Below are 22,208 nucleotides of genomic sequence, written 5' to 3' on the forward strand. Positions count from 1 at the left end.
CCGGAAGTTCCCGCCACATGTCGAAGTGTCTAGTCTGGGCAAGACACTGAACAACAACAGCATATCCCAGCTCCCCACATCCCCACATCCCCAGCCGAGCAGTGCCGGCCCCAATCCCGGTAAAAATTGGGAATGGGTTTCGTCAGGAACTGCATCCTGCGTAAAAACTGTGCCAAATCCTCATGCGGTCAAATGATCCGCTGTGGCGAACTCACGCGTAACCTGAAAGGACAAAACAAAACAAACAAACAAAAAGAACCCCCAACACAAACACACACACACACAAATATACATACAGTATATTTTATATCATACATCATTATCATGATTGTTATTGTTGGATAAAGCCATAACCTATCTAACACTTTGCAAAACTTATTATTGTTAATTATTTTTTCTTGTTCGGCGGGATTGACGAGGTAATCACTATTATCAAAACGGACTCGTTGTCCTGTTTACATGATATTCTAAGATTATTAGTACGTATGTATTGATGTAAACCTAAAAGCTCTGAAACTGACTACCTAAAAAATCTAATCAAGTACCAAAATACATGGCTTATTTATAAAATTCTGAGTTATTCCGTTAAGGAGAAGCACCACCACAGTGAAAAACTATTTCTCCACCACAGAACAATAAATACAAGTCATGTTTGAGGCTCAGCTTTAATTGATAATCAATCTCATCAGCATTAGGAAACGTGTTCCTTCTTGCTGCCTTGTAGAAAATGTTTTTTTTTTCATTGTAATTATTTAACTTTGATGTTTTTTCAGAAATGGTGTCTAATGTACTTCTTGTGGTAGGCAGATTAACGTAGGCCAGGAATGGAAATGGATGGGTAACACTAATTTTGACAAACTTTGAAGAACTCAGCTGGTAAAAGCCAATAGGAAACGAGGGGTGGAGAAACCTAAACACACCTAAGGTGCTAAAAAGCACATAAACACTCACCAAACTCAGCTTAGTTGTGGGGGGAAGAGTATGGCAATTTCAAGACAATAATTTTGGGAATGTAATTGTAATTTGGTGAAACCATCGCCCTACAGATTCCTGCGCTTTTACGCACTTGGAGAAGTCTGCAGGAAGTTGGGCCACCGTAGACCATTCTTGCCACTTTATACTGGGCAAACATGACAGAAGAGAACAGGACTTTGACTGACCATGAGTACAGCCCATCGGGCAGCAACAGCTCCCTGTCGCAGCGTGGATCAGATTCTGAATCCCTACCTTCTCCAGCACGATCGGACACACAGCGGATAGAGTCCGGGAATACGCAGAGGCCGGAGAGCAGCACTGAGGATGAGCGCTTCCCCGCCTGCATCCGCGACGCGGTGTCGCAGGTGCTCAAAGGCTACGACTGGTCTTTGGTACCGATGCCCAGTCAGGGGGAGAGAGGGCTGAAGGGCAAACCTCACGTGAAGCGGCCGATGAACGCGTTCATGGTTTGGGCGCAAGCAGCGCGGAGAAAGTTGGCGGATCAGTATCCTCATCTGCACAACGCTGAGCTCAGCAAGACGCTGGGCAAACTGTGGCGGTGAGTGCTGGAGCTGACCCTCAGTGCTGCATGCAGCTCAAAGAGGGATTTCATGCCAAAATGGGAATTTGACATGTCAACCCTGCTGATAATATGCTGCCAGGAGGTGAAACTGGGTTACGGAAGCTATTAAGCACAAAAAGTAACTTTCTTAGATTTTGCAAAAGTGAAAATATTGGTTTAAAAATACTTAAATAAAACTAAAAATTACAATAATCCATTAAACCTGTAGCTTTGTGTAAAACTATGAGTATTAATAATAACATGCACTAAAGAAGAAAAAAAAAAAAGAAAAGGAGTTAATGCCAAAATAAAACTAAACTTTACAAATAAAACGATTGGATGATTATTAGAGATGCATCACTGTCGGACATTTTGGCGTGTGTAATATCTGACATTTGCAGCTGGTTGCATTTCACCTGTGGATCATATTTAGAATAATTATCATACGATCCTAATTTGTAGATAAGTAGGAAAAAGCCAGCTGTAAATGTAGTGGAGTGAAAGGCACCACATCTACCTCTGAAACACAGAGGGGCTATTTTTAAAAGTCTTGACATGTTATTAATCTTATTATTAACGAAATGACTATTAATCTAGCATTAAACCTAAGAATAAAATTATATATTCCCACAAATAAGATTTGTATGATTTGTATTACTGAGATAAATATCATGGCTGCTAATATACTACAAGTACTATGTCAGTTATTGCAAGATCTAATATTTAATTTAGCTGTCTATTTTATTCTAGTGTTTTATTTTTTATTTTTTGCTAACACAAAATACTTTGCAACATGTGGTCATTTTGCTGTGGCCTCTCTTTTCCGCAGCCTTCTATCTGAAACAGAGAAGCGTCCCTTTGTCGAGGAGGCTGAGAGGCTGAGGCTGCAGCACAAAAAGGACTATCCAGACTACAAGTACCAGCCACGCAGACGCAAGAGCACTAAACCAGGTCAAGGTGAGTCCAGACCTGGATCTGTCCAGCCGCAGCAGCAGGGCTTGTATAAGTCTGAACCAGGGGTTGCTAGGCTGGCTGGGTCAGGGGACATACACCACCATTTCCATCCAGACAGAACAGGTGAGAGCATGCATGCAAGGAATTCTAATATATTTACACTGCTCATGGCTCATGTACGGTACTGTACTGTACACAAACAACCTCTTTTGTACCTTTGTGTCAGTGCTGAAATGTTTTTTTTTTACATATTTATGTTTTGATTTCCAGGTGAGTCACACGAACCCCCAACACCTCCCACCACCCCTAAAATTGACCTGCTCCTGGGGAGCAAACATGATGCCTCTGTGCCTCCTACCAGTCGCCAGAACATTGATTTCAGTAATGTGGACATTTCAGAACTTAGCACTGACGTCATCGGCACCATTGATGGATTTGATGTCCATGAGTTCGACCAGTACCTGCCACCAAGCAGCCACAGCTCTAGTGTTGTAACCCCACCAGATACCAGCCACTCACATAACAACCCCCCTGGAACATTTGTTCTGCCCAGCATCCACCCTCACTCTCTTACCATTCCCACTTGGACAACCAAAACCTCAGGTGGGAATTCCACTGGAATGCCTCCATCATCTTCCAGTCGTGACCTCCACGGGCTACCTGAGGACACCAGCCAAAAGCCTCAGATTAAAACTGAGCAGATGAGCCCAGGTCACTACAACAGCTCCCCTTCCTCCACTCCCCCACAACCACAACCTGAGTACACCTCCCTCAGCTCGGGCGTCTGCCCTTCCTCCATCTCATCCACAGCTTCTGCCAACCAGTCAGATTACACAGATGTTCAGAGCTCTAGTTTTTACAGCGCCTTCTCTGGGTACCCTGCCAGTCTGTATCAGTACCCGTACTTCCACTCCTCCAGAAGACCTTACAGCACACAGCTTATCAACAGCTTGGCCTTGGCACCACCTCCACATAGTCCTCCCCCTGGCTGGGACCAACCTATCTACACAACACTCACCAGGCCTTGAAGAGGAGGATTTAATAAAATTCCTCATACGGTATAAACAGAAATTACTCCTTGTGTGTAAAGGGTCCAGTTCTTGGAGATCTGATGACATTTTTGATTTAATTTGTTCTGAAAGTTTTGACCAGTAGGGATTTTTGTGAGACCTTGCTTTCTATGCATCAGCCTATTTTTGCCTGTGTTTTTTTAATAGAAAAAAAATCTAAAGATTAACAAATATTCAATATTGTGTCTCTTTATTACGGGAAAAGGTCTGAGAAATGACATTTAAACCCTTATGGGACACTAAAAAATCCTTGTAAAACTCCACACTAATGAAATTTTGGTATGTGACTGCTCCTATTTAAGGCAGGGTGTTTCAGATTTAATAACGGTTTTTCCAGACTTAACGTGGCTCAGTAAAACATTTACCTCACCTTCAATGAACACTGAGGTACATCGATCAGCCACAACATTATGACCACGGACAAATTAAGTAAATCAAAGGGATTGTCTGGTTAAGGGGGGGGCGGCTGTAGCTCAGTTGGTAAGGGAGTTGGTAAGGCAGTTGTCCACGGACCACAGGGTCAGTGGTTTGATCCCCGGTTCTGGCTATATGTCGTAGTGTCTGAACGAGACACTGAACCCCTAACAGCCCATTCCCATCCCCAGCTATGCAGTGCTGGTCCAATCCCGGTAGATATGAAGGAGGGTTGACACAGGAAGGGCATCCGGTGCCAAATCAACATGCAGATAATGATCCGCTGTGGTGACCCTGAACTCACGGGATGAGCCGAAAGGACAAGAAAAAAGGGGTTATCTGGTTACAATGGCACCTGGAAGTAGATCAAATATTAGGCCACTAACTTAGTTGTTGACGGTGATTTGTTGGAAAAAGGAAAATGGGCAAGTGTGACTTAGACAGGAACCAAAGTGTCAACTCCAAAAGTGCATCTTTTTTGGGATGTTCTCAGTGTGCATTGGTCAGGACCTACCAAAATTGGTCTAAGGAAAGAAAACCAGTGATGTGCAGCCAAGACTCAATGACACATGCAGGGATTAAATACTGTCCCTGTAATGGGATTCAGTAGAGAGTCACTGTGGCTTAAAATTGTGATCTGTTTAGCCACAGACCAGTCAGGATGCCCATGCTGACCGTGCCCAGTGCCAAAAGTGGCTCTAATTGGCACATGAACATCAGAACTGGACTATGGAGCAATGGAAGAAGGTGGCCTTGTCTGATGAATCCGAATTTATCTCATATGGACAATTGCAGTATGAGCACACAGCTAATCTGGGGAAGTAATGAGACCAGGATTATAAAAGGGGGCCTCCTCAATATTAGGTTTAATATTATGGCTGAATTATGTTCGTTTTATTTAAAGGTGAAGATAACTTTTTTTAGACGGCAGCATTATAAAAGCTCTGCATTATTCTATAATAATAATAAAAAATAATATAGAAATTCGTAAGGCAGCTAGAAAGGGTTGAATTGTAGCACAGGGATCTTGTGTCCCTTTTTGCTTCCAATAAATAAATGAATGAAAAATTGCCATAGCAACCAATGTGTATAAAAGCATGACACCTGACGGAATTCCGAGGGTCATACATATTTTCCATCCGCCTGATAAGAGAGAGTGGACTTCTTACATAGTTTTAGAAAGTAACTTTTTAAAAATACTGAGAATTAGAAGAGAGGAGGAGAACCACTCCTAATCATTCATAAGTGCTTACTTTTACACTATTTTTATATTTGTAACGATAAAACGTTATTTTAGGTGAGCCAAGCAAGTTTGTCCCCTCAGCACCCTGTATTTACACAAATTTAAATGATTTTGAAAAACAGAAATTAAGAACAACCCTGACTTAGTGTATTTATTATATTGCAGTTTTTTGACCATGTGTCACTTCTGTATCGTTATCAGTGAAGATTCAGGATACAGGACTCAAACCGGTAATGCTGCACTTGTACTGTGTACTGTATGTACTGCATGTACTGTGACTTCTTGCTCTTACTGCCGACCTGTCCCTCTGAGCTGTTTCATTTCCAGTTTGTTTCCAATCCAACAGCTGCTGCTGCTGCTGCTGCTGCTGCTGCTGGCTTTCCTTTGAGGTTAGCTACCTTCCCCGTCTCCGATCTGGCTGGATTGTATAGACTGCAGGGACTAATGGACAGGACATCTGGAGCATGTCTTTAAGAGCCACTGGAAGAGAAACACTCTATTGATTAATAACACAGAAAAACACGATTGGTGATTTGAGTCCGACTTGTTCAGCCTGTTCAAAATCTTCATCCAACACTTTATGAATTTCCTAAACTAACAGAACATGTTACGTGGACAATGAAAATAACCTAATTTGAAAGTAATGTAAATATAAATGTTCACACTGACCAAATTATTCCCCGGACAAACATGGTGGCTGCTGAACTGAGGTCCCACCCGCTTTTAAATGCTTCCTGAGTGGGTTCAGCCTGGCTGCTGCAGATCAGTAGCTCACTGTTTCAGGAGTTTGCCGTGACAGCCTGGTTGCCAACGACAACATGACGTCCAGACAGAAGCAACATTGATTTACCCATAATTCCTTGAGGCCTGTGGAAGTTTATGTAAAAGTGGTAAGATCATCAGATGACATTTATGCCAGCACACATTCAGTTCACACTTTGTCCAGCTGTGAGGGTGTAATTGTAATATCAAATAAGTGATTTGCCAAAGGCTTTTACAAATCCTCTGTGACGACAGCCAGGATAGAGGTGTATGAAAAATTAAAGGACCCAACAGTCTCCCATAATACTTCCACAAGCAGACGTAGAAGCAGATTTAGATTCAGGTTAAAGTTAAATAAGTTTCCTCATTGATGTGTTTCCTCATATCTTAACCTGAACTTGATCCTTTAACCCAACAGATACGTTATAATCTAACCTAAGCTTAAAGGATTTCTGTATTTATATTTTTTGTTATAAATTATATAAAAAAGAACCAAAACAAACAAAGCATTATGTCTATTCAGTGTTAAGTCTGTGAACCATGTTTTAGCTCATTGGTTTGCGCCTTAGAGCTTCCTTGTTGTTTAAATATGATCAAAGCATTTCTTTGTTACTGCCAGCCTTTTTATGGGACTTGTTGACAATAACCAAAAAATATAGCAAATTAAATTATCCTTTAAGTCCAAGCAGATTTCTCTGCCTGCTCCTGAGACTTGGAATGTAATACTTATTTACTCTGTGAGCTTCCAAACCAGGGTTCAGGTTGAAACTAGGGGGTAATTAGCCTAGCTTAGCATGTTTACAATAAACCTGCAAACACATATAAAGTTCACCAATTAACACATATCTAAAGTCTCAATTTGTTTTAGCTGCTACCAAGGCAAACCAAAAAACCAAACTGTGAGTGGTTTAGTTCCATTGTGGTTAATGTAGTCAGCAGCTTATATGATTTTATATATATATATATATATAAAATATATATGATCATGCTGGTTCTGCTTCATTGATGTTGATGCTTTTCTTTGTTTTAATTCTAAATCAGAATGAACAAACAGAAGATTGGAAGCTTCTCATTTAATTGTTGACAATACAGTGATTGAGTCTATTTCCACATTGTTTAATTGTTCCTTAATAATTCCGCAGTGAGAAAAGTCTTTCACCTCACAGTGATGATATCTGATCTCCCTCCTAATGTAACTAAAGATCCCCATCTGCTGGACAAACAGGCATAACAGCACCTTTATAAATTTCAAGCTACACAGATCATTTAAAATGAATAAGGTGGCCAAAACATTAGAACCATCTCTTCTTCTAATGCACTCCAGTATGACTCCACGAACCACTTTGAGCTCAATAATAAACACAGAGTAGAATTATCCCCTTTCTGACAGTTTCAACCTTAAAAATTAGAAATGATAACCCTGCAAAAATAGAATTCATTACAGAGCCACTGTATTGGATTGCATTAAACTGCACAGGTGGTCATAATGTTATGCCTGATCGGTGCATGTCTCATTTCTCTTCATGTCTCTTTTTGTAAATGACTGGATGTTTTTACGCGGCCAGGTTTTTGAAACGTGAGTTATAATACGCTAATTATCCTTTGAGTCAACATACTGTGAGTTTAAAGGTAACACATTTGGGCAGTGAGTAGTCCCAGAGAAGAGACTGATGTGCGGAAATACAGTATTTATACTGGATTGAGCACACATCACAACACTGCCACTTGATTTCATATTCATCTGTATTGATGTTAAGATTTCTATGATGAAAAACTATCACTGTGATGTAAGGATAAACACAACAATGTGTCTTTAAAACAAAAAGTAAATAAAGTTGTCGTTGAAGTGTTATATAAATTACAATCCTGTCACATTACAATCCTCGAAAGCAGCAATAACTGTCTGCAATGACTCAGTATGTTCAACAGTACAAATAAATAAAGAGAACAGCTGTCAGATTGAGGTTTGAATAGAACCCTGTGTGGATGCACAACAGCCACCTCCAGCTACGTCAACAGCGATGGCAATCACAGAGTTTGTGGGTGTTTGTATGTGTTTATGCATATTTGTTGTTAACAGCACTTTGTGGGTTTAGGTTGAACAGGGTTTCCGTGCTGGAGGTTCAACCTCACAGCGTCCTCAATGAAAATGTCACAATTTCACACACATGATAAGCCACGGTCATCAAAACTGTACATTCAATAAATAACAATGCGTTGTCTTTGTTAAGCAACCAGTGAAATGACTCTAGATTACATAATTACACTAGCTTAGAGGCAGAATGAACCATTAACAAGACGAAAGAAATCCAGCTCGAGAGAGGAGGTTGTTGCAGGACAATGGTCCACATGGCTGGAGGGAGGGGAGTGGTTGGCATGGTAATGTATAGCACAAGATTGGTAGGCGCATTAGTGGTGACATCATCTACCCTTTGGCCTTGAATCAATAAAGTTTCACCCCACCAGGGGCTACGAGTTCATTAGAGTTTGAGTTTTCTGCACATACAGTAAATGGACTTTCTCTGAGTCTCACTGTCTCTTGTCATTTTTCTCCATCGCCTTTCCTCATCTCAGCCCATCACAACACCAGCTCCTCTCCTCCCAACCCCACCCCATCGCCTCATCCTGCCATGGTCTGCGCCATACTTCAGGGCTGTCTCTGATCTGACTGGGAGACTGGACCAGTCCAGCTGAGTTGTGGCTTCTTGCAGGCTTCAAGGCTTGTGTTTAAAATGGGCCTCCACTGCAGAGATAGACAAATAAAATGAGCTAATGTTAATAAATGAATGTGTTATATAGCACAGTTGTTGCAACATTAATGCTTTTCCACTAAAGATGCTGAGACACAATCTCTTGTGTTTGGATGCAAGGTCTTCTCAAATATAACATACACTGTGTGTTCCCCCCATCATTTGATTTTAGGATTTTAGAATTTAACACAAACAACTTAAAGAAATGTACATAAACAGGAGGCGCCAATTGCTTTAAATTTAAGCAAACGTCTTTTCCCAGCCTTGCTGGATGTTGACAGATTTTGGCTGCTCAACAGTTTGGGGCCTTCTTCGTATATTTTGCCTTTTTGAGTGACAGGCCTGCACTGCAGACAGGTCAGTTCTACTTTTACAACCGAGCCATGCAGTTTTCCACTTGGCTTGGTCCATTTTACTGTAGATATTTTTAATTTACATTTGTAGATGAGAGACAAACTCTGTTTATTGACATTGGTTTTCCTGAATCATGACTGCTTTTAAAATGCTGCTTGAGGGCTTGGAGATCACGATCTGATATAGTTCTTTGGCCTTGTGCTTCTCCTGAAGAGATTTTTCTGGAATTTGTGAATGTTTTAATAATACTATGATGAAATCCCTACTTTAATTTTTAATGTTATGTTGAGAAACAATATTTTTAAGATGAACATAAGTTCTTTCATTCTCACTTCTGAAAGGCTCTTTAGCAGGGGTGTTCTGAGATGATCTTTTAATTACAAATCATGACACTGACCTGTTGCCAGTTTACTTCATGATATTTAAAACGAACTTAAAAAAATATTTGCAAATCACTGGACTCTTTATTTGCATTTTCCACAACATTACAAATTATTTGGAAATGGGTTTCGTAGTGGAGTTCAGCAGGGTTACGGAACAGCTCAATGTAAATTTAATCTCACAATGTGTGTAGTATAAATATAAATATCTCTATATCTACCTTCTATCTATTTCAAATTGCTATACTGGTATTATTTGTCTCACATTTTTAAATGCAGTATTCTATTTAACTAACAATGTAAATGCACACTGTTACGTTTAAAAGTATTAATAATTATTTAATAAACGATTTAAGTAAAATAACCACCATGACCATTTTTCTCTGGTGTAGAAAAACAAAAAACAAAAGCAAGTTTGATGTGGCTTTACATAAACTGAAATGCAAGGGATATGATTTATTTATGGTTTGTACTATTTTTCTAAGTATCTATGTAATCATCTTTATGAAATATATATTTTTTCCATAATAGTTTTCCATAATATACCTAATTTCTGGAAAAATGTGTGCACGTTTTTTCTCCAGAGAGACTGTATTAAAAATAAACTGTGTGGTCAGTTAAGAAATAAAATGTTGTTATAAGGAACTATGAGATGCCAAAAAACCATTACCACCAATAAACCCTATAATTACTCAAATAATCTGATGAGTGACAGTCCCTGTACCAGCATATTCCTGTGGCCTCATTGGTCGATTGATGACCCTCTGGAAAGCAGCTATCCAATCCCGTTGTTCTGCCTCAGTCTCACAGGCAAACAGGAACTTCCTGTCGGGCGTGACGATGGTGATGCCGTGGTTCCAGTGGTAGCCCTGTGTGGATGGAGGCAGGCCAGCCAGAACAGTGTAGCTGTTCTCCTTGCTGCCAATGAACACCTCACCCCGGGCGTAGGCATCCTGGGAGAGTAGTGAGAGGAAAGTCCTGTAAAACCTCAGGTACTAGTCTGAAAAAAGCTAAAGATCTGGAGGTGTCTTATTACCAGTGGGTCTTTAAAATACATGAGTCTCCGGTCATCCATGGTAAACCACCTCTTCTTAAAGCCCTCTGTGTGCTACAGCAAAGACAAAGAGGAAACAATCAGTTTTATTTCTCGTTTTAAAGGTCGGCAAGTGTCAACAACTTAAATCAAATAGGTCCAGTTCGGCTAATAAAAAAGCAATAAAAAGTAAAATATACTCTTTGCCTAATAATAATACATAACCAAGCATATTTCCCAAAGGAATATTCTTTTATTATACATATTCTTATAATCATGTTATGATAATGATCATCTTTTATCATCTGCCTAGCAAACCCCCCCCCCACACACACACACACGCACACACACAAAATAAAAAGATTTATATTTGAAGGTTGTTTCTAACAATCCGCAGAAGTACACAGTACTGTGTGTACAAATAAAATGACGATCACAAAATAGAACTGCAAGCTAGTTAGAAGGCCAACCAGGCAAACAACAGAAGTTCAGGGCACTTAGAAACTTCAGGCTGACTCTCTGTCAACTGTTTGAACTAACTAAATGTGGATGTTGGATGTGTGGTGGTTTCTATAACAGGAAAGACAAAAACACACAACTCTAGAAGATAAGATCAAATTCTTAAAAAAAGATCTTTAATCATAGGTTGATTTTCTTGTGAAATACTAGACAGTTTTACAGCTTCAGACGTTGGAAACTGTATTAAGTTACACAAGAAGATGAAGTCCTTTGCGCACAGTACTGTTGTATATGTATAGATGTATCATATGCAATATTTCACAAATACATACTGCATTACTTTAGAGGTGGCAGACAGCTGGGTCAGATTAATTTGATTTCATTTTTTTCCTCTTTGCAACCAAATGATCATTCCTCAGCTCAGTGTAATCTTTATTTTATTTTAAAGAGTTGATAAGATCTGGTGATTAAATGCAACCGCAAGGGGGCACAAGCCAGTGTCTTCCAGTCCCAAGTCTGGATAATGCAGAGGGTGGTATAGGAAGAGCATCCGACATAAAACAAATTTAAAATGCGAATCGTGACAATGACTTTCATACCGGATCGGTTGGGGTCCGGGTTAACAACAACCGCCACCGGTGCTGTTGACCTACAGGTTACCGGTGGAACTTGGACTACTTATGGTCGAAGTCGAAGAAGGAGAGGAGGAAGGTGTGTTAGTAGGCAGAGAGAGAAGAGGAAAGCTAAGAATGTAGGACTGACAGTAGGGACTTTGAATGTTGGTACTATGACAGGGAAGGTTAGAGAGTTGATTGACATGATGCAGAGAAGGAAGGTGGACATACTGTGTGTCCAGGAGACCAGGTGGAAAGGTAGCAAGGCTAGAAGCTTAGGAGCAGGGTTCAAGTTGTTCTACCATGGGTCAGATAGGAAGAGAAATGGAGTAGGAGTTATCCTGAAAGAGGAGTTTTATAAGGAATGTTCTAGAGGTGAAAAGAGTATCAGACAGGTTGATGAGTCTGAAGCTGGAAATTGAAGGGGTGATGTTCAATGTTGTGAGTGGTTATGCTCCACAGGTAGGATGTCAGTTAGTAGAGAAGGAAAAATTCTGGAGTGAGTTAGATAAAGTGATGCAGAGCATCTCCAGAGATGGGAGAGTGGTGATCGGTGCAGATTTCAATGGACATGTAGGTGAAGGGAACAGAGGTGATGAGAATGTGATGGACAGATTTGGTCTTCAGGACAGGAACACAGAAGGTCAGATGGTGATAGACTTTGCAAAGAGGATGGAAATGGCTGTAGTGAACACTTTCTTCCAGAAGAGGCAGGAACATAGGGTGACGTATAAGAGCAGAGGTAGAAGCACTCAGGTGGACGACATCTTGTGTAGACGCTGTAATCTGAAAGAGATCAGTGACTGTAAAGTGTTGATAGGTGAGAGTATAGCTAGACAACACAGGATGTGTTGTCTGGACCACCAACTCTGGTGGTGAGGAAGATGAAGAGGACGAAGTGGTGGAAGTTGAAAAAGGAAGAATGTTGTGTAGTTTTCAGGGAGGAGCTCAGACAGGGTCTTGGTGGTCAGGAAGCGGTCCCAGATGACTGGACCACTACAGCTAATGTGATCAGGGAGACAGATAGGAGGGTACTCTGTGTGTCATCTGGAAAGAGGAAAGTGGACAAGGAGACTTGGTGGTGGAACGAGGAAGTTCAGGAGTGTATACAGAGAAAGAGGTTAGCTAAGAAGAAGTGGGACACTGAGAGGACTGAAGAGAGTGGACAGGAGTACAGGGAGATACAGCGTAAGGTGAAGGTAGAGGTGGCAAAGGCCAAAGAAAGAGCATATGAGGACTTGTATACTAGGTTGGACACTAAAGGGGAGAAGGTGGATTTGTACAGGTTGGTCAGACAAAGAGATAGAGATGGGAAGAATGTGCAGCAGGTTAGTGTGATTAAAGATAAGGATGGAAATGTATTGACAGGTGCCAGGAGTGTGATGGGAAGATGAAAGGAGAACTTTGAAGAGTTGATGAATGAAGAAAATGAAAGGGAACAAAGAGTAGAAGAGGTGACTGGTGTGGAGCAGGAAGTAGCAAAGATTAGTAAGAGTGAAGTGAGGAGGACGTTGAAGAGGATGAAGAGCGGAAAGGCAGTTGGTCCTGATGACAAACCTGTGGAGGTATGGAAGTGTCTAGGAGAGGTGGCAGTGGAGTTTCTGACTAGTTTCTTTAACAAGATCTTGGAGAATGAGAGGATGCTGAGGACTGGAGGAGAAGTGTACTGGTGCCCATTTTTAAGAACAAGGGAGATGAGCAGAGCTGTGGCAGCTACAGAGGAATAAAGCTGATGAGTCAAACAATGAAGTTGTGGGAAAGAGTAGTGGAAGCTCGGCTAAGGGCAGAGGTGAACATTTGTGAGCAGCAATATGGTTTCATGTCTAGAAGGAGAACAACCGATGCAGTATTTGCTTTGAGGATGCTGATGGAGAAGTACAGAGAAGGTCAGAGGGAGTTGTATTGTGTCTTCGTAGATTTAGAGAAAGTGTATGACAGGGTGCCGAGAGAGGAGCTGTGGTATTGTATGAGGACGTCTGGAGCGGCAGAGAAGTATGTTAGAGTGGTGCAGGACATGTATGAGAGCTGTAAGACAGTGGTGAGGTGCTGTAGGTGTGACAGAGGAGTTCAAGGTGGAGGTGGGTCTGCATCAAGGATCAGCTCTGAGCCCCTTCTTGTTTGCTCTGGTGATGGACAGGCTGACAGATGAGGTTAGACAGGAATCTCCATGGACTATGATGTTTGCAGATGATTGTGATTTGTAGTGAGAGCAGGGAGGACGGGGAGGAAAATCTAGAGAGGTGGAGGTCTGCTCTGGAAAACAGAGGAATGAAGCTTAGCCGCAGTAAGACAGAATACATGTGTGTGAATGAGAAGGACCCAGCTGGAACAGTGAGGTTACAGGGAGCAGAGGTGAAGAAGGTGCAGGACTTTAAGTACTTGGGGTCAACGGTTCAGAGCAATGGAGAGTGTGGAAAAGAGGTGAAGAGGTGAGTTCAGGCAGGTTGGAACAGGTGGAGAAAAGTGTCAGGTGTGTTGTGTGATAAAAGAGTATCAGCGAGAATGAAAGGAAAGATGTTCAAGACGGTGGTGAGACCAGCAATGTTGTTCGGCTTAGAGACAGTGGCACTGAAGAAAAGACAGGAGACAGAGCTGGAGGTAGCAGAGCTTAAGATGTTGAGGTTCTCTTTTGGAGGGACGAGGATGGACAGGATCAGGAATGAGGACGTCAGAGGGACAGCTCATGTTAGATGTTTTGGAGATAAAGTCAGAGAGGACAGATTGAGGTGGTTTGACATGTTCAGAGGAGAAACTGTGAATATATTGGTAGAAGGATGCTGAGGTTGGAGCTGCCAGGTAGGAGGTCTAGAGGAAGAACAAAGAGGAGATTTATGGATGTAGTGAGAGAGGACATGAAGTTAGTTGGTGTGAGAGAAGAGGATGCAGAGGACAGAGTTAGATGGAGGCACATGATTCGCTGTGGTGACGAAGAAGAAGAAGTAAGATCTGGTGAGCACAAACCTTTGGACCTGTTTTCTCCATAAATCCTTCCTTCATGAAGTTTCGGGTCAGCTTAGGCACCAGCTGGACAAAAGAGAATCACATCAGTGCTATTCTGGCTTATTATTTATTAGTGACCAAATCACAAACATTTAGATGCGAATTGTTTAGATTGATAAGTACTTTATTATTTAAAAATGTGAACGTGATCTCACAACTGAATAATTTAAATCACAAATAACAGTGATGTAAACATATCTTCCTAATTAGCTGTTTGGTTTAGAAGTGCATCATAATCAGACATCTATAAAAATGCTTTTTTTGACTCTCTTACCTCCTCGTCACTTGCGCCAGGGAAAGCCACCTGTAGATAGTGGAACCTGGCTGCTCTGATAGCATTGAACCAGTCTACCATCTCCTGCAAAGAACAAACATCTTTATTGACAACACAACCTGCTGGAATTTACTGAGTATCTTTATAGTATAGTATAGTATGTGTTTCGTCTACTGTGTTTTAAGAATTTTGAAGCTCTAAGGTATCTTGTCTACACAGTAAGGTGCAGTGAAGAACAACTGTGCTGTGTGGATGCTGCAGCATTGGGCACCACAGAACCAGAGTGACAGTGCCACCAAATGAACCCAATGAACCCTATTCACCCATAGCCTGCAGTAACACTACTTACCCAGCAGAGGGAGCAGTGCTTTTTCTTTCAGTCTTTCCTTAATGGCAATTAATAACTGCCTATTTGTTCTCTCTAATCCTAATTCTAATTTTGATTAACTCTCTCTTTTTCACTCTCCACTTTAATTTCAACCATAAATCCCAGAGATGTAGCAGAATTGTGAAGCAATGACTTGTGTATACTAACAAAAAGACTACGAACCCATAAACCACAAAATCATATACTGTAAAGCGACAGTAAAATAAAAATAGAAATACCTCCTCATTTCACTAAGCTAACTTATGTATAATACATGACAGTATATTTTTGACTGCTGAATATGTACAGTGTACAATATACAGTATTTGGCATAAAGACTCTAAGCTTGTTACATAGCAATGATGGGCGTGATTATGATAACAGGGAAATTCTGGGGAGGACATGGGCATAAAGCAGCAGCATCAGGTAACAGAAGCATGTGACTTAACTAGAGAAGCACACTACACTATGTTTAATCAATGTACAAAATCATCTTTCTAAACATAATGATTTGATGGTGATTTTGACTGATTTAAATTTCATATAAAGCCTTTTAGTAAAACCAAATTCAAAGCTTGCTAAATAAACATGGAGTAGTGTACAGAGCTATAAAGTGCTGACTTTTACCTCATGTACTAATCACAGCCTCCTCTTTTATACCAGTAGGACATTAATCACATAATCTAGATATTAGACATAGTCAAATTAAAACTTGAAGTCAGCAGTTTCATGTCACTGTCTTAGAGCCAAAACACAAAAGGTGTCAGTGTCTACATACTTTCTGACTGCACTGTAGCTACTGAACCTGAAGTTCTGAAGGAAAAAAATCTAAACGAAATGAATTATTAAAAAGGAGATTTCCAATGTGAAATCCAAACGTGTTTAGTAAAGCAGAAAGAATGGTTGATTAAACTACTATCCCTGTTTTAGGGCCACGTATTATTGCGATCAAAGACCAGAGAGGTAGGATAGAAGAAGCATGTCACTGAGATTCAGGAGACAAATGAGAAGAAAGAAGCGAGAACAATGTGTGATACAGTACTTTAGCATCACTGTGGTAGACAAAGATGTTCCTTGTGCTATTGTCTTTTAGGTAGGTGATCTGGAGGCCGCACGGGTTGCCAATCTTGGCTGGCTGGAAGGTGGCATTGAGGGTCTCAATTTTCATTACCGCCTTGGGATCCCTGGCCTGGATGGAGGTAGACAAACAAAAAACAGTAGAGTAAAATGCTTAAGTGCAGCTGGATTTTACCGTTTACCAACTGTGTCACATTGCTTACATCCTGCTTGTTGAAGTATTTTAGTGCTCCCTCCCTCTCTGACAGGATGAACTTTCGGCTGAGAAACTGACCGTTGTCTCGTCCCCGTTTCCATAGAAACCCCTCTCGGTACCCTGGGAATAGAGAAAAAAAAAAGGTGTGTGCGTGTGTATGTGGTATGAGGTTACTATCAAAAACGCTTCAAAGGAGATGAGAAATTAAAAAAAAGGAGACATTTTCAACAGTAATGGTTAAACGGTGTAACTGATTAGTGTAAGATGATACTTCAGGGAAGCTGTGATCAAAGACCATTTTAAATCTTATTCGGAAGAAGAGGAAGAAATGGGAGATTGTGTAAGAATGAAACAACACAGCAGAACATCCACAAACAAACAGACAAGAAGAGCTTTTCAAAGGAAGTGCAGCATGAGGCAACACAGAGAGAACATCCTTTTCCATGTTAATGATATGCTGTTCTATTTATAGCCTGTAATGTCTTCTTCTTCTTCTGTAGCCTATTTTGGTTTTTGTCTATTTCTGTCACATTGTGAAGTGTTTTCTTTCTAATATGGCTCTAATCTATTCTAACACGTTTTTTGATTGCAGTTGTTTTATAATGAACATTAATTGTCAAATAAAGTCCACACTGAACATGATGATTAAGTGCTCTGAACAATTATAGAGAAATGTGGAGGAAATCAGCTAAAAACAAAGATGTATCTAAGGAGGAAGTCTACACCTATTCACTGCACTGAACATCATTTGCTTGTTGTTCTGAGTATAAAGTATATTTAGAAAGTTCAAATTTGCATCATGGTTACTCTAGAAACCCCATTAGAAAATCAACAGACTCGACTGCCATCACTTTTCTTAGGGACATTTTCTTCTGTGAACAAAGCCAGGATTGTTGGCTGCTTCGTTTTTGTGATTTCGAAGGCTGCTTTAGAGTAAAAGCCACCTGGTGTCTTGAAAAGTGAATGCTTGATGTGAAGGAGCACAAACAAGAAATTATGTGGTAATTGTAGCAATTTAATAACTTTAGTGTCGCTAAGCTGTAAACATAAGTGACAAAATTCATACGGCAGCCTAGAAGCTTTTCAGTGAGCCTATATTTATCTGGCTCAGATGTTTGAGCTTTTCTGTGATGAGCATGATATAAAACAGTATAGACCTGCTTAAAGTTCATTTCAATGCAGAACAACTCATATTTCTAACATAGTTACTTTTAAAATACTGGACACTTAAAATATAAACTGACTATGTCTGAGAGCCAGGACAAGGACACGTCTGCCATATAAATTATTGCAAACCTTGGATTTAACAGGTGTGTTTACATAGAAGAAGATGAGAATGATTCAGCACTGAAAGGATTTTCCAAGCAAAGCTGAAAAAAGTTGGACTTTAGAAATAACGAAATGCTTTTATTTTGAAAGTGTGTTTCCTGTCTCTGTGTGTGTGGTTGCATCTGTCGACTGTGGCAGGACTTCACCACAAACTCCATTTAACATTTACATAATAAAACTTGAAAAAAGTATCAAAAGACTTTTATTTTGAAAGTGTGTTTCAACAACAACTATAAGTATAAGAGATATTAAAAAGCTGAACGGACTATATCCTTAATAATCTGAACGTTTTAAAGTTTGAATGGTGTTTCTAGGCTGTGTGAAAGTACTTAAGTGCCAAAAAACTTACAGAAGACGGAAATGAGAGTATAATAGTATAACAACAAGTATGATAACAATAACAATAATATTAAAAAAGATTAAAATATCATATACTGTGAATGCATCAGACAGCCCAGTCTTCCCATGTGTTTGCATTAATGGCAGTTACTATCAACAATCAGTTAATGTGTAGTGATCATTGTAGCATTTCTATGGCTTATTTTGAATATGAAGGCTAGTGAGCTTAATTATTTCTACACATGAATTAGGTGAAATGCAAACATGTGTATAGCATCCGAAAAAGAGACTAATTTCAAGCCTTTTTCACGATGTGTTAACGTTATTTCATTCTGAGCTACAGAAAACAATTCTTATTTTTAGGTGATTACACTATTAAAAACACAACTATGAATACTACATTCCATTTTTCGATAATATATCCCTGTAAATCTTACACACTGCACCTCAAAGCAATATTACTTATATTTTGGTACTAATTTGCAGTGTTGAAATGTTAGCTTAAGACTTTATGATGCACAATAATATAAAGCATTTACAGTACAGTACTTGGAATCATATTTGTTTTTACAATAAAAATTTTACCGTTGTTCTCCTTCAACTTGTGAGAAAATATCGAGGTTTTATAAATGAATAAACTTCAAGTTGCTAGAAAAGGCCAAGCAATGCTAAAAGATGCCAGAAACAGTTCAGTGGAACTTCAGTTTATCACATAACACATTTAACACATCAATAGAAGAAATGTTAATATGCAAAAGTAACATTCTGTGTGTTTAGTGCTTGATCTCAGTTGTCAACTTTTAGTCACACAATGTGTGAAAGCTCTGTAGGTTTAATATTAAAAGCCTAAATCTCTTGAACAATCTGCAGAATATTCCTTTTCTTGTGATTTAAATCAAGCTTTATTTTCATGTTCTCCTACAATTACTTCCCGTCAGTGCTCTCTTTTCTTACGTTCTCCTTCACTGCCAGTCATTAACCCTCTTTTTGTCCTTAGCACTGTCTCTCTGTGTGTGTGCACCTTTGTCCTCTTTGTAGCTGGGACTTTCGGACACAAAACACTTTGCCTATACTGGCATTACCTCATCGATCAATAGCCCTCCATGTCCCCACCCTCGCCTCTTTGCCTCACATTCTCTTTCTTCCTTCCATCCTTTGCATACTCGATCAATGCTAGCATTGCTGTGGAGGCCAGGTTACTGCCAATAGTAAATGTCAGTCATCCACACACAAACACACACACACAAACACACACAGACAGATGCACTTACACTTACTTGGAATGAGTAATTAAGAGGACAAGGACGCACAAATGGGATGACAAAATGACTCATATTGTCACACTGTGTCTGAATGTGTAAGTAAGTGTGTGTGTGTGTGTGTGTGTGTGTGTGTGTGCGCCCAGCGTACCAATAAACTGGTCCAGCCACTGCAAGCCAATCAGAAAGCTCAATTTTCAACAAGACATGAAATGTATACTAATAGATACAAATATTGATGCAACAAACACACAAATGCAGCACACTCAGCCTCCAGAATCACACACACACACACACACAGACACACACACATACACATACCCATACACATACACATGCGCACACACTGTTTAATGGCAACTCTTCTCTCCGGCAAAGGAAATTATAGTGTCACTGCTTGAATATGGTTTTTAACTGCAAAGATACCCAACCACTTATGAGATGAAAGCTAGAAATAAGTGTTTGAAAGTCATTGCTAGATGTTTCAGGATAACAGATTTTTTAGTACTATCATCCAATGGGAAATATTTGTTCGAGGAGTTTTCAAAGGTCTGAAAACACCGACCTTAACCTCCAACGGAACGGACACTTTCCTTTTTTTTTTTGATGTACTGTGTTGTGTGCATTTGTGTTCTTTCTACTGTATGCTTCTAAATTTGCAAACCCATCTGCTCTAAAATAATTTTGGATTGATAATAGACAGCAGACAAGACACAGAAGGGTATGAAAAGGGTGCATGACATGCAACAAAACTTTGTGGTTGTAGTAGTGTTGCATTTCTAGCACCTATTCATCTAATAATCTCCTCACTGGTTGAGAAAACATTTTAGTGCTTCTCTAAATGCTCAGAATTGCTATAACTCAGTAGAGTCAACCGACGTAAGCAAGAACAAAGTGTTAAAATGAGAAAACATGTCACTGAGTTGTGTTCCTGGCTGATGTGGTTTTCATCTTTCTGAATAAGAGAGATGGCACAGACAAAGAATCTTATCAGGGATGCAGGTTGACACACTACCTGTGAGTAGAGGCATTTCACTGCTTGTTTAAGTGACTGTATGGGGATTGTTGAAAATACAAAGTTATCTTTTTCCACACTTAGCACCATCTTTAGATAGTCGAGCTGTGTGGCCAAACTGTTTTTAAAATAATATTTCTGTACATTTTATTTGCTTTTAGGTTTGAAGTTTTAATGAGTCAAGTCTCTCGTTCTCTCTGCTAAATGACTAAATGTCTCGGGTGTCTAATCTGCACTGTTACCTGACCTCCACCTCCTTAGAAATGTCAATATGTGAAACAAACCGCCACAACTGTGATAATTCACTTGGCCCTATTGTCTCGAGTTGTTTGGTGGTAGTACGAACTATCTCATCCGACCCTGCTTTTCTACATCTTTTAGCTTCAACTCAACATGATCTGCTAATTTTCAGTCAGTGTTGATTGTAGAACACCATAAAAAACCCACTACAGTGGTCAAACACTCCAACACTTGGGGGAGCTGCTATGCACCTGGCCAACGCTCACCAACTTTGCACCGGGAGCAACTAAGTTGGGGTTGAGGGTCACTCAAGGTCACTTTGACATGGGCCACAGTCGAGAGTTGGTGCACTAGCAAGTACAGTGGTGAAGAGACGACCCATTTTTGTAGGCCGACCCAGAAGTTAGCATCTCCCTGGTTTCACCTACTTTTTTTTTAAAGCTGCAGTAAATAAGCTCCAAAAGAAATGCTCAGCAAGATAATCTACACCAATTATTTTGGTTTAAACCCTACTTTTAATTGCCAAAAATAAAAAGCTATTGTTAGACTCAAAATAAGTCACATGACTTAACCATCAGCACAACAAGGCTACAGAAATGAACTTGGGTAAGGTTGGGTAATGAACCACATTTTTAAACATGAGTGGGGTATTTACTGATGAGTTTTATTTCATAAATTTCAACCCAAAAACATCTAAACCTTTTGTTCACCACAGACTTTCTTTAAGGCCTTTAACCAAAATCCTATTTTCGGGAAAAGACAACCCAGAAATACTGATTTGCAGTTTTTTTAGGATTCATTCCTACTCAACTCTATCTACGTAGGTTAAAGGCCTGACTCATGTTTATGGTAATTAAGACAGCTTTTAATGACAGTAGAGGTCTTTAAAGGGAGTTTTTGGCAAAAAGAGAAGCCCAGTATATGACCAGACAGAAATCAGTTTAACTCTGCTGCTCTGAAATGTTGGGACAGCATCAGCTTGGTCAGTGTGGAGTTGGTTCTAAGGAAAAAAAATTTTACAAGTTCACAATGCAAACATATTAGTGTGCAAGTACCTGCAGAGTACGGCTCCTGTTTCTCGATGAACTCAAACTCATTCCTCTCGTACTTGGCTCTTATCCACTGCTCCCTCAGCAGCCTGGAGAAGTGATGGAAGACACACTAAGTTATATTACTACACACTTACCAAATGCCCTGAGATGCACTTACCCATCCTTTTTTTCCCAATCAGTTTAATACTTCACACTGGGAGTTTTTTACTGCACAAATATAATAAAATACAAATAATGGGCTGGCAAAATTAAACATTTGTTAAGTTCTGTGAACACCTACCGACATGTTTCAGATTGAAACATAATATATTTATCATCACACATGATTGCTGCCTTTGCTTTGCAGCTAGTACAAAATCTGCATATAAAGAAAGCATGTCAATTCTTTTTCAGTGTGAGGAGAAACAAATGGCAGCAGTCAGCAGCCCCATCACCATGCCAACGATATCCTTCATCCTGTTTTCTTCTCTACCTCTCTCAACCTTTCAAC

General features: G+C 40.0%; 2 protein-coding genes across 6 annotated transcripts in view; one reads left to right on the forward strand and one right to left on the reverse strand.

The window, feature by feature from the left end:
- Positions 1 to 97: 97 nt before the first annotated feature.
- sox8a (SRY-box transcription factor 8a) lies at positions 98 to 6,908 on the forward strand. 3 transcript variants are annotated; one of them, XM_067487609.1, is made up of 4 exons: positions 98 to 1,534; positions 2,367 to 2,614; positions 2,762 to 3,549; positions 5,565 to 6,908. In XM_067487609.1, exons 1-3 carry the CDS (start codon positions 1,131 to 1,133, stop codon positions 3,517 to 3,519), a joined length of 1,410 nt encoding a protein of 469 aa, XP_067343710.1. In that variant the 5' UTR covers positions 98 to 1,130; the 3' UTR covers positions 3,520 to 3,549; positions 5,565 to 6,908. The 3 variants fall into 3 exon arrangements, with proteins under 3 accessions (XP_067343710.1, XP_067343709.1, XP_067343711.1); XM_067487608.1 differs by lacking the exon at positions 5,565 to 6,908 and having other exon boundaries at positions 2,762 to 3,734; XM_067487610.1 differs by lacking the exon at positions 5,565 to 6,908 and having other exon boundaries at positions 2,367 to 2,494; positions 2,762 to 3,734.
- A 797-nt stretch (positions 6,909 to 7,705) lies between these two features.
- LOC137105431 (arf-GAP with dual PH domain-containing protein 1) overlaps positions 7,706 to 22,208 on the reverse strand; it is a 31,825-nt gene continuing 17,322 nt past the window's right edge. For all 3 annotated transcript variants that reach the window (XM_067487612.1, XM_067487611.1, XM_067487613.1), the window contains 8 exons: positions 21,722 to 21,804; positions 16,492 to 16,604; positions 16,254 to 16,400; positions 14,845 to 14,928; positions 14,532 to 14,594; positions 10,501 to 10,572; positions 10,189 to 10,417; positions 7,706 to 8,723 (listed from right to left, as the gene is read on the reverse strand). In XM_067487612.1, coding sequence (XP_067343713.1) covers positions 8,695 to 8,723; positions 10,189 to 10,417; positions 10,501 to 10,572; positions 14,532 to 14,594; positions 14,845 to 14,928; positions 16,254 to 16,400; positions 16,492 to 16,604; positions 21,722 to 21,804 — 820 coding nt within the window. In that variant the 3' untranslated portion in view covers positions 7,706 to 8,694. The remainder of the gene's footprint in view (positions 8,724 to 10,188; positions 10,418 to 10,500; positions 10,573 to 14,531; positions 14,595 to 14,844; positions 14,929 to 16,253; positions 16,401 to 16,491; positions 16,605 to 21,721; positions 21,805 to 22,208) is intronic.

The sequence above is a fragment of the Channa argus genome, chromosome 20, assembly GCF_033026475.1.
Source record: "Channa argus isolate prfri chromosome 20, Channa argus male v1.0, whole genome shotgun sequence".
NCBI lineage: Eukaryota > Metazoa > Chordata > Actinopteri > Anabantiformes > Channidae > Channa > Channa argus.